We start from the raw sequence: 12756 nt of genomic DNA, 5'->3' as shown, positions 1-12756 counted from the left end.
AAATGAGATCGACAGGAAGTGCAAAATGGCTAAGCAGGGATGGGTACAGGACAAATGTAAGGATGTAGAGGCTTAGCTCACAAGGGGTAAGATAGATACTGCGTACAGGAAAAAATTAAAGAGACCTTTCAAGAAAAGAGAACCACTTGTATGAATATCAAGAGCTCAGATGGAAACCCAGTTCTAAGCAAAGAAGGGAAAGCAGAAAGGTGGAAGGAGTATATAGAGGGTCTATAAAAGGGTGATGTACTTCAGGACAATATTATGGAAATGGAAGAGGATGTAGATGAAGATGAAATGGAGATATGATACTGTATGAAGAGTTTGACAGAACACTGAAATACCTGAGTCGAAACAAGGACCGGGAATAGACAACATTCCATTAGAACTACTGACGGCCTTGGGAGAGCTAGTCCTGACAAAACTCTACCATCTGGTAAGCAAAATGTATGAGACAGGTGAAATACCCTCAGACTTCAAGAAGAATATAATAATTCCAATCCCAAAGAAAGCAGGTGTTGACAGATGTGAAAATTACCGAATTATCAGTTTAATAAGTCACAGCTGCAAAATACTGACGCAAATTCTTTACAGATGAATGGAAAAACTGGAGGAAGCCAACCTCAGGGAAGATCAGTTTGGATTCTGTAGAAATATTGGAACACGTGAGGCAATACTGACCTTACGACTTATCTTAGAAGAAAGATTAAGGAAAGGCAAACCTACGTTTCAAGCATTTGTAAAGTTAGAGAAAGCTTTTGTCAACACTGACTGGAAAACTCTCTTTCAAATTCTTAAGGTGGTAGGGGTAAAATACAGGGAGCAAAAGGCTATTTACAATTTGTACAGAAACCAGAGGCCAGTTATAACGATTGAGGGGCACAAAACGGAAGTTGGGAAGGGAGTGAGACAGGGTTGTAGCCTCTCCCCAATGTTATTCAGTCTGTATATTGAGCAAGCAGTAAAGGAAACAAAAGAAAAATTCAGAGTAGGTATTAAAACCCATGGAAAAGAAATAAAAACGTTGAGGTTTGCTGACGACATTGTAATTCTGTCAAAGACAGCAAAGGACTTGGAAGAGCAGTTGAATGGAATGGACAGTGTCTTGAAAGGAAGATATAAGATGAGCATCAACAAAAGCAAAATGAGGATAATGGAAAGTGGTCGAATTAAGTCGGGTGATGCTGAGGGAATTAGATTAGGAAATGAGAAACTTATTAGTAAAGGAGTTTTGCTATTTGGGGAGCAAAATAACTAATGATGGTCAAAGTAAAGAGGATTTAAAATGTAGACTGGCAATAGCAAGGAAAGCATTTCTGAAGAAGAGGAATTGTTAACATCGAGTATAGATTTAAGTGTCAGGAAGTTGTTTCTGAAAGAATTTGTATTTAGTGTAGCCATGTATGAAGTGAAACATGGACGATAAATAGTTTGGACACGAAGAGAATAGAAGCTTTTGAAATGTGGTGCCACAGAAGAATGCTGAAGATCAGATGGGTAGATCACATAACTAATGAGGAGGTATTGAATAGAATTGGGGAGAAGAGGAGTTTGTGGCACAACTTGACAAGAAGAAGGGACCGGTTGGTAGGACATGTTCTGAGGCATCAAGGGTTTACTAATTTGGCATTGGAGGGCAGCATGGAGGGTAAAAATCGTAGAGGGAGACCAAGAGATGAATACACTAAGCAGATCCAGGAGGTTGTAGGTTGCAGTAAGTACTGGGAGATGAAGAAGCTCGAACAGGATAGAGTAGCATGGAGAACTGCATCAAACCAGTCTAAGGACTGAAGACCACAACAACAACACATCTGTTTGATTTCCTACCCTTTTGCCTCTAGTGCTCTGGGAGCAGATCTAATAATGTTTAAAAATTTGTTATTCTCAAAGAAGGTCTGGCATCCTGCCTTTGCTGCTCACGCCTTCAATTTATTTATTTGTACTGCAGATATGTCTAGTGAACCAGAAAAAACTTGGAACTTCATCTGCTACAACTAGACAATTATCTGAAAAGTTCATATTTCTGTAGCTAAGCCCGACCCCATTTCTTACACTTTTGTTTCTCATTCCCTTCCACCATTTGCTGATAGCTTTGTTGAGTGCAAAGTGTATGAGACAATCTTCTTGCTGACTCTCATCCTGATTATAAAAGCATTTGTAATTTCACCCATAAATTTGACTTTGGATCTGATGTCTGTAAGAGTCTGTTGGATAACAGACCTTTCTTTGAGAATATTCGTTCAGTCACATAAATCATAAGCCTTTTTCAAAACAAGAGATGTCACTATGACTTCGTTACTTATGTGTTTCAGGTAAGGGAGAACTTGTTTAAGATTTATGATTTGTTCCGTACACAAATATCCTTTCCTGACCCGTCCTTGGCAATCACCCAATTGCGAGTCCATTTACTTATCTGCCCTAGTCTGAAGCACTCTGGAAAGGCTATTGTACGTTATTAAGAGAAGAAAGATGACATGGTAATTGTTTACATTCAGTCTGTCACCCTTCTTGTAAAGTGGGTGGATCAATGTGGAGAACTGCTCACATAGATGTTCTTGTTTTCCAGATGTGGATTATCTCAGTTCATCACCCCTCTTTTCTTCTGCATTCTTTCACTGCAATTTTCAAATCTTCCCCTGGTGCCTTATTTTTCTTTTGTGAAAGAATGAGTTGTCCAAGATCTCTTGTGGGAAGTAGTGAACCAGGATGGAACGGTGTGCTGTTTCTGAACTTGAAACTGGATTTTGGGCCCTCAAAATTAAGCAAGAATTTGAAATAATTTACCAGAATATGACAGTTGTTCTTACTGTACACAACTTAGGCCCCCTTAAGTGCAGACATGGGAGACTACACTTGCAGAGAGTTTATTTGAAAGTGTTACAGAAGTCTCAGATGAATCTGTCTTGAAGTCTCCCTAAATGTGAAAGAAGAGGTTCTTGTCAAAAGCACATTTTACCCTGCAGATAGTTATGGTACTGTTTTTCTCGGGTCCAGGAGTTTTGTACAGTTATCTTAAGTTCCATTTCTGCCACTTAAACTGCTTTTGCCTCAAAACATCTATAACACCACATCTGAAATGTTTTGTTTCTCTCCTTTCTCTGTTTAGCCACAGTCCATCATTCACTCTCAGAAACTATTTCCTTGAGGCTCAATTGAAATGCTGAGCATATCAAGAAGCATGTAACAAAGGTGTGCCATTTTTCCGTCCAGTCATATATATCTCCGTTTTTTCCGCCATCAACTTTTTCTTATTTCCTTCCACTCCCCAGAATCACTATCCCATCCCCTCGATTGAAGTTAATCAAATCTGAGCCTCCTTTCTATATTGACCCAATTGTTTAATATTCTTCTGATAAATAATAATTCAGGTTCAGTGACTAGATTTTTATGCACTAATAAAAGTAGCAGTAATCACGAGCCTTCTGTTTCCTATCACGTTGGATTTCTTTTCTTGATATGATTTAGTGCATATGTCATACACAAAAAGTTAAGTAAGAAAATGGGTAACCATTACATTTGTTTGGTGGTCGTAAGACATTATGGCAGGAATCATGTAAAACAGAAGATGCCGACTAAGTTAACTGGGGCAATCTTGTACAGAACTGGTCCGGGTGTTTTTGGTTATATAAATGTCACGGCTGAGTATCAATTACAGTATGAAGCACAACTTTACAGTGTGAAACACAACTTACATAGGCCTAAGTACTGTAATAGCAGGTCGATCGGATACAAAAAATGTAATACGAATAAACTCCAAGTACATATACGAATGAGATATTAGGCCCACCTACATGCAGGCGTTTATAGAGATCTGTTGAAACATCAAATGTTGTCTGTACGGAAAGATGTATGAAAAGCAGGGAGTTATAAAATGTATTCGTTGTCTTCACTTTGATCCTAACGACTCCAAAACTACATTTCTCCCAATGGTACAGAGTCCCAGTCTAATTTTTTTTAAAATCTCGTCATTTACATTCTCTCTCTCTCCTACCCTGTATCCTTTAGCACTGTTTTTTTTTATTACTTAACGACCCTTTGCAATTTTCTTTTCCAATACGTATTTTACTCCTGGGAAATGATCAAATATTATATCTCCTATCGTCCATTCTCTAATCATCACCAGTATATTGCAAACCAACAATGTAAGCAAGCTTCACTAATATTCAAGAAGGCCATGGACACGTAAACGACAAAATAGACCTTATTGTAGTAGAACCACCGTTATACGAATTCCTCCGCGAAGTCATAAGTAGTTCCGGAGTTGGAGCAACGATTGGAATGGCAGCTAATATGTTGTTGTAGTTGACGTTTTTAAATTAGATACGAACTTTGTATTATCCTAGAAAATTAAATGGAGATTCGGTAGTATACAGTGGTGTACGTCAGCTGTAGGCGTGTATTGAGTGAATCCTTGTCTGCCATGATTGGTTCGAAGCGTCTATCGGGAAGAAGTGTACAGATTTTCGCATAATGTGCAACAGACACACCTTATGTAGTAGTTTAGTGGGGAGCTGACTTACAAACATAGTTCTGCAATATTTCTTTTTGTAATTAGGTAAGGAAATGTGTTTGAAGTACATGTTTGTCATGTGCTTGGACCCAAATTGATGCCGAACCATGCAGCTAGCCATTGAACTTTTTAACGGTTTTCGTATGAACTTCGCAATGTTTCTTTCCTCTGTCTTCAGTAAATCTAAAAATTCTGTGTTTTGGAAGTGACAACATTGTATGTGACGATATTACACTTTTGTATTTGTGGCGCATATGTGTGGAATACGTAGCATCATTCCATCGCGTATCTTTTGTGTCCACGGGGGAGTGTCGTTTTTAACAAATAGCTTCATGCGTGTCATTGAGTTTGTTTTTATGTTATGCAGATACGATATAGGAAGTATCAGCTGTACACAGTATCATTACTCGTGATGCATGGACAACTAGAAATACTGCTGCGCCGTGTGCAGTCCTGTTAAGGCCACTCATTTTGAAATGTTGGAGAACTAGTTTGACAAATCCTAGAGTCTGCGAAAAAGAGAGATGCTAATGTGTGTTACGCATCCATAATCCAAATTTTTGAAACTTCAGTTGTAAAATTATAATAGCGTTTGCCATCGCCCAAATCGGCAAGGACGGTTTTGTTTTCATATATAGAAAGTTAACTACAACGCATAAAGAAACGCGCATAGAATTAATTGTGCATTACGTGTCAAGAATATTTTTCGTTTCAATATTTCACATTCGGTATTTGGTTACAAATGACACCAGTTCTAGGCACGCGACTGAGAACTTTTTGTACCCTACGTCTGACTCAGTTGCCGAACGCTCTTGTCATATCTTTTTAATATGTCACATTTCTGTCACCAAGAATGACTCCATGTTCTGGCGGTGCTTAAGTGCAAGTAATCGAATTGTATTCAGTTAGGCTAAGTGAAGTGTTCTCACACCAACCTCTGCTTTTACAGCTAGTACGTAAAAAAGTTTAACTTTGTCATGGTTACCACTCTATCTTTTCTCGACTTTGTAACTTTAAATAAGTGTCTTGGGGAAATATTTTTTCAGTTTCATTTTTGTTTTCGCCATTCATTTCCCTCGTTGTTTTTGTAGCTATTTTAATTTCTGTGCAAACGTAGCAAGCACAGTACTCCTCAGATGCAGCAAATAATGTTGTAACGAAGTTAATAGATGCCTTCACTGTGGTGCTGTGGAATCACTGGGACTGTTGTTTGCTTCAGTGAATCAGGATGGTTGTGGATCAGGTGCCTCGACATCTGTTTCACAAGATGCAGCCAACAGGAATGTCACCAAAAGAGCTGTCGGAGAATGACGATTTGGCGACGTCATTAGTTCTTGATCCTCATTTGGGTTTTGTTACTCACAAGATGAACATCAGGTACTGTAACTAACATGATATCTCCTCACCATTATTATTTAATGTGGAAAGCAATAGTTTTAAGTAAGGATCTCTTCAATATAGTTATGTTCCTACAAGTTTTAAATGTAAACACTAGGTATAACAGCTGTAATTTACTTCACACATTGCATAAAGTAATCTGCATTTGCAAATTATTGCTTGCTATTCTACAAATGTAGGCCATATTCACTGTGAATTCGACACATTTCCTCAGGTTGTACCAGTGTAATCCTAACACTGGTTTCATCATGCTCAACCACTGTTTATGGTGTAGTCTGTATTACTTGTTAATCACTGACAACTTTGACATTGTGAAAAAGTTCTTTTAACTGAAAAAGACGATGAGATTTGGGTATAGTATATGTCAGTTGGTGGGAATACTGTAATAATATGGCAGTTTCACCGTGTAATGTTATTGATCTGTCCAAGAGGACTGTTGCATAGTTATCTTTAGAAATATCATAAATTAAATGTTTGACCTAGAAACTTGTGATCATTATTTAGCCACTGCTGAAATTAAACTCTTGTTTACATTCTTTTTGTGGGAGTATTTGAATAATTAGTATTTTAATCATAAATCTTTACTTATCTTGATGCGTAAAAGAACTGGGAAACAAAGAAGGCTGTTAGTAGAAAGGCAAAGGTTTGTCATTAGCAACTGTGCAGCCTTAAATTTTTACTGTTTCTTTAGTTCAGTTAAAACCCATGTTGTGGCCTGTGTTTTTGTTGTTGGTACTACTAAAATTATTCATTGCCTTTGGAATGTGAAAAGATTAGGCATAGATAGATGACAAAAGCTTATACTGAAAGGCTAGCTGCAATTTGTACAGTTTTGTCTTCCTTGCTTTTTACTTCAGTTCTCAGATGTAATTAATAATTATTTTTCAAACTAAGCTATGACAGAAGGTACTGTAGATGCAGAAACCATGACCACATAAATAATACATGCATGTATTGTGTTGGTTTTCAGGTACAGACCTTTAAAAGCAAACAAAGAAGAATTGAAAGGAATTATAGAAGAGTTCATAGTGACACAAAATTATGAAAAGGCGTATAATCGTTTAATATCTGGTGAATGGATGCCACGGATGACCCATTTCAAGTCGAAGCAGCAGCAACTGCGCTTAGAGGAACATGTAATATTATTGTAACAGAGTTATTTATTTTTTGTAAACCAGTTTAATGGATTAGCTAACAGACATTTTAAATTGCAGATATATCGCTATTTACGAGTCTTCGACAAAGATTCTGGTTTCATTATTGAGCCTTGTTATCGATATTCTCTTGAAGGACAGAAAGGTGCAAAGATATCGGCCACGAAAAAATGGTAAGTTTTTGTTTACGTTTATATCTTGTAGAGATCTTGGTATTCCATACCCAAAATAAACAATGTGTACAAAATTGACAGAGTAAATATAAGAGAGACGGTAGGAACTCTGACATTGAATTATGTTGTAGCTATAGGGTATCTCCTATGTCCATCTATGGAAAGTATTCCACTATGACTTTCAGATAGAATCATTTGCACTCCTAAACTTTCATTACAGTTGGGGAAAACAAATTCCCTTTAACATTAAAGGAAACATAATCATGCTTCTAGTTAATTGAATACTTGACAGTCTTGACTGAAAACATTTTTGTCTTGGCTGAAGCACAGTAAATAAAAATTAAATTTACTGTTGAAAGTAAAGGTTCCTAATGTTTTTAAACAGTGTCAGTATCATTGCGTTATTAACAACCATCTGTAATTTTACTTAATTATTTTAAATATTCCAAGTTATGTGCACATAATCTAATGGGAGGTCATAGTGAAATACTTATAACCCACAGTTAGGTAAATAGAAAAAAACTGCATTTAAGAAAATTTTTTAGGGACTAGCTAACATCAGGTTAGACACTGTTTGCCACAGAAAACATATTTTATAGTACGTGGTGTGACTATTGTAGGTCAAGCAAGTAATACTCAGTCAGTTTAGTAAGTTGAGAGACTGAATTTTTCAATGACGAACAAGTGGCACCATGTGTGTGCATGTATGTGTGTGTCAAATACTATGAGCTCCTCCCTGATGTTATGTCCCTCGTTCCATGATTTGCATGTTATAGATCTGTTTGGTTTTAATAATATGCCAACAAGTTCTTTTACCTTGACTATTGACGCTGTTGATTTTTCTCGTTCTAGACTTAATAAGGTGTGATAAAAAAGTAACAGGATTTTAAAAATTTTATGAGCTTTATGCATTCGTTTTTCAGTTTTTTTTTTTTTTTTTAAATCTTCTTGACACACATGTTCCTGTTGTATATTTGCATTTTCAGCTGTTTTGAATATTTAGTGTACTGTTGACTGTTGAAAAGGTCGTAAGTGTTTTTGAGTGCTCAGCTAATTTTTACTTTAAAAAACAATACCTCAAAGAATTTGAATTAAATTTTGCTTGAAAAGTGAAGTAAAGTGTAGCACTGCATTCGAAAAGTCCACAGTAGCTTTTGGTAGATCTACTATCAATAAGACAAGAGTTTACAAGTAGTATAAACATTTCAAAGTGGGGGGGGGGGGGGGGGACCTTTGGGGTGACTGCCGTGGAAACCCAATAGCTCATCAATTACTGATGAAAATGTCCAAAGAAGTAATGAAAATGTGTCTGGAAAATCACCAGATCATCATCAGAGAGGTTGCTGATGGTGTCAGCATATCCTTTGGCTCATACTAAGCAATTTTTTCTGATGTTTTGGGTGTGATACATGTTGCAGCAAAGTTTGACTCAAAGTTGTTGAATTTAGGTAAAAAAATGTTGCACAGTCATTGCTCAGGAATTGCTGAATGAAGTCAACAAGCCAGAACTTATAAAGAAAGTTATAACATGTGTTGAAATAAGATGAACGTTGAAACCAAGGCCCAGTTGTCCCAATGAAAACTGCCTGAGGAGCCAAGACCGAAAAAAAATTGAATAGTTTAATCACATTTGATGGTTATTCTCACCGTTTTCTTTGATTACAGTGGTTAGTGGATCATGAGTTCCTGCCCTATGGTTGTACTTCAATAAGGAACACTATCTAGAAGTTAGGACCCATTTGTGCAAAACAATCTGAAGAAAACGATGAGAAGTGTGACAAAACCACTCTTGGAAATTGCATAACGATAATGCTCTCCCTGACCCCTCAGTGCTTGTTCTTGACACCCCCCTCTTTTTTTGTATAAAAACAAACTTTGTATGTTGCCTCAGGCACAGTATTAAGTGAACATGACCACCTGTGTTTTTTCTGTTGTTGAGGCTGAAGAAAACCCTGAAAGGATGTTGTTTTACCACCATTGATGAGATAAAAATACAATCGCTGAAGGGGCTAAAGCCATAATGAGAGGTCAGTTCAAGAATTGCTTCTGAGATTGGAGAAAGTGCTGGCACAAGTGTATGATGCCTGAGGGGGGGGATTACTTTGGAACAGAAAAATTGATGTTGTTGAACTATTAAAGATTCTTTAAGAAAAACAAAAATTCCTGTTGGTTTCTGATCACACTTTTATCACCCTGTCTTGTAAGTTCCATATCATTGCTATGTAATGGAATATTTGGCAGTAACAGTCAGAGTAATTATTAACAAACTTATATAGAGTCATTAATTCTTTTATAATGTATCATTGCGTCAAGTGTGCGGTGGTGATGTGCATTTACATGTGCTTGGTAGCAGATACTTAAAATTATCGTGTTAGATGGCAGGCCTCCTGGAAGTAACTCATAGTTATTAGTTCTAGTCAAACTCTTATTATACTATTGCTAATTTCTTCTGCAGTTTTCATTTGTATTTAAAACTTGAATAGGCTACAGGAATCATTATGCTGACTGCATGAAACTTCAGGCCCATTCAAGATGTTGGTGACAAGAGCTTGCAGTGCAGACATAAATGTAGCACACAGTGTATGTTGCATCCTACACCAAATGGCAGCTCACAAGCTGTAGTCTGGCTGGGTTGAAGGTGCCACCCTGGATTACGGATATAGGCTGGCTGAACTGAGATGGGCCATTGATGGGCCAGCCTGCCTGACAGGCTAGTGGGCCAGCAGTCAGCAGCACAGGAACTCTGACCACCCTCTTACGCCACCACCTCATCTGCCTCTCAACATGTCCCCCTTCAAACCCTCCCCTCAACCTCCCCCTGCGGGTTTGGGGGTAAGAATAGGCCCGCGGTATTCCTGCCTGTCGTAAGAGGCGACTAAAAGGAGTCTCAAACGTTTCGGTCTTTATGTGATGGTCCTCTTTTGGGTTTGACCTCCTTATCTCAAAATTCTTCCGAAGAGCGAGCCGATTGGGGAAGGCCGCCTTACTTGGTGCATTGTGTCCATTGTGCATTGAGATCTTTTGCCAAGTTATTCGTCATTGCATTGCAGTCCTGACCGCTCTCCAACTCTTTGGAATGGATACGTTCCTGCGTGCATTTTCCGCCATGCACTGTGCAGTGCCGCTTTCTGCTCTGACGACAAACATGGACTACGTGTCACCTAATATCCAGCACGGTAGCCAGTCCGTTGTGGTGGGGCCGCCATGTACCATGTTGGTTGTAGCCCCCGACAACACAGCGATCGCTCTGCTGATGCCTGCGCCGTTAACTCCCCATGTATGCCAAGGAGTAGATGCCTATCTCCCTGGGGCATCGAGACTCCCGGCAGTCTCTAAGCGTTCTCGGACTCGATTTAATGCTCAGAAACATGATCGGAAAACGTTCCCCTCCCTGGCCACACCGTGGGAGGAGCGTAAGTCTCAGGATAGCAGTGACAGTTATTCGCCCCGGTTCCTAGTTTGTAAGAGAGCTGATGGGGAGTCCATCATGTCCACAAAGCCTCAGTTTTTTGTTGAGCATTTAGAGGACAAGTTTGGGGAGGTGGAGGGCTTGTCCAAAATGCACTGTGGGTCAGTTTTGATAAAAATGGCATCCTCTGCCCAGTCACAAAGGTTACTTGCTTGTGACAAGTTGGATGTTAACGTTACCATCATACTACATAAGAGTTTAAATATGGTCCAGGGTATTATTTTCCATAGTGACCTACTTTTGCAGTCTGATGACTAGCTGTGCGCCAACTTAGTGTCGAGGTGTTCATTTCGTCTGGCGCGTTCATTGGGGTCCGAAGGATAATCAGGTTGCTATTGGTGCCTTCATCTTGGCTTTCGAGGGTGATACAGTACTGGAGAAGATCAAGGTGATGGTCTACCAGTGTGATGTCCCTCCCCCCCCCCCCCCCCTCCCCCTCCCCACCCCCTGTGGTGCTTAAAGTGCTGGAGGTTTAGCCATATGTCTTCCCGCTGTACTTCCAACCTCACATGTAGAGATTGCAGACGCCCATCACATCCCAATACTCCATTTGCCCCGTCTCCCATCTGTGTCAGCTGTGAAGAGCATCATTCACCTTGCTCGCCAGACTGCAAGATATTACAGAAAGAGCGAAAAATCATGGAATATAAGACCCTGGACCGACTGACCTATACTGAGGCTAAGAGGAAATTTGAACCGTTACATTCTGTGAGAAAGACATCTTCATACGCTGCTGCTACAACACCCATGCTAGCCCCATCAGTTCAGCGAATTCCAGCTAGATCGCCGAGCCGTACAACTCCACATGCCCCCTTGCTCGTGGGGGGCACTTCCCATCCTTTTACTTCTGCACAACCTACCTCGGAAGCAACACCCCTCCACCCATTGGGGACATCCGTCCCCACTTCTAAGCCAGAGAAGTAACCAACTTCTTCGACTGCTCTCGCTCGCAAGGGGTCCCTCCCTTCCCAGGTTTCCACAAGCGGGAAGGATGACGTCCGACACTGGTATAAGTGCCCACAAGCAGCTGGTCGTAGGGCTTCGCGATCCTCCTCCGTCCTGGAGGAAGACCTCTAAGGCCAAGGAACTAGCAGTGGCACACACCCCATCACAACCTTCGAGCTCTGCGTCTGAGGATGAGGTGGAAATCCAGGCGTCTGGTGAGGACCTCGATCTCGCCGGTCCCTTAGACACCTTGGATAGCATTTGTACAGGTGCTCAATCAGTGGCAGCCGGTGACCCAGTGGCGTAATATGCCTCCCCAGTCCCTTCACGCCTTTCTCAGCCATGGACAATATCATCCTCCAGTGGAACTGCAGTGGTTTTTTCCACCATCTTGCTGAGCTCCGACAACTTCTCAGCCTTCATCCTTTCCTCTGCATTGCTCTTCAAGAAACTTGGCTTCTGGCAAGGCGAACCCCCGCCCTCCGTGGCTATCGGGGTTGTTATAGGATCCGGGCAGCTTATGAAAGGGTATCTAGTGGCGTCTGCATCTATGTCCTACACTCCCCTCACAGCGAGTCTGTGCCTCTACAAACACCTTTAGAGGCTGTTGCTGTTCAGGTGTCGATGCCAGAGCAGTTACTGTCTGCAGTCTGTATCTTCCACTGGATGGTGATGTCCTGCAGCATGTCCTGGCTGCGCTGATAGCCCAATTGCCACTCCCCTTTCTGTTTTGGGTGTCTTCAACGCCCCTAACCCTATGTGGGATGGATCAGTGGCAACAGGCAGAGGCGCCACCATTGAGCATGTATGGGCACAGCTTGAACTTTCCCTTTTAAATGATGGTGCCTTCACGCATTTCAGTGTGGCTTGTGGCACATACTAAGCAATCGACCTTTTGATTTGCAGCCCTAACCTCTTACCGTCTGTCCAATCGAGGGTGCACATCAACTTTTGTGGTAGTGACCACTTTCCGATCTCTCTTGACTCTTCTGGGCGCACCTGCAGATGGGCTATGAATAAGGCTGACTGGGACTTGTTCTCCTCCGTTGTCGCTGTTGAGCCTCTTTCCAATGACGCCATGTGGTGGTTCACTCCGTCACCACTGGC

The 12756-nt window shown here is 40.5% G+C and overlaps 1 protein-coding gene across 2 annotated transcripts in view; it reads left to right on the top strand.

Moving 5' to 3' along the window:
- The first annotated feature begins 4163 nt into the window (after window positions 1–4163).
- The window catches only part of LOC126354090 (histone-lysine N-methyltransferase KMT5B-A), a 41979-nt gene continuing 33386 nt past the window's right edge, over window positions 4164–12756 (top strand). Inside the window, exons 1-4 of one of the 2 annotated variants that reach the window (XM_050003475.1) lie at window positions 4164–4555; window positions 5730–5887; window positions 6879–7044; window positions 7123–7235. In XM_050003475.1, the coding sequence (XP_049859432.1) occupies window positions 5739–5887; window positions 6879–7044; window positions 7123–7235 (428 nt within the window). In that variant the 5' untranslated portion in view covers window positions 4164–4555; window positions 5730–5738. The other variant, XM_050003476.1, reaches the window with a different exon arrangement.

This window comes from Schistocerca gregaria, chromosome 3, assembly GCF_023897955.1.
Source record: "Schistocerca gregaria isolate iqSchGreg1 chromosome 3, iqSchGreg1.2, whole genome shotgun sequence".
In the NCBI taxonomy this organism is placed as follows: Eukaryota; Metazoa; Arthropoda; class Insecta; order Orthoptera; family Acrididae; genus Schistocerca; species Schistocerca gregaria.
This window is presented reverse-complemented; position numbering and strand designations above follow the sequence as displayed.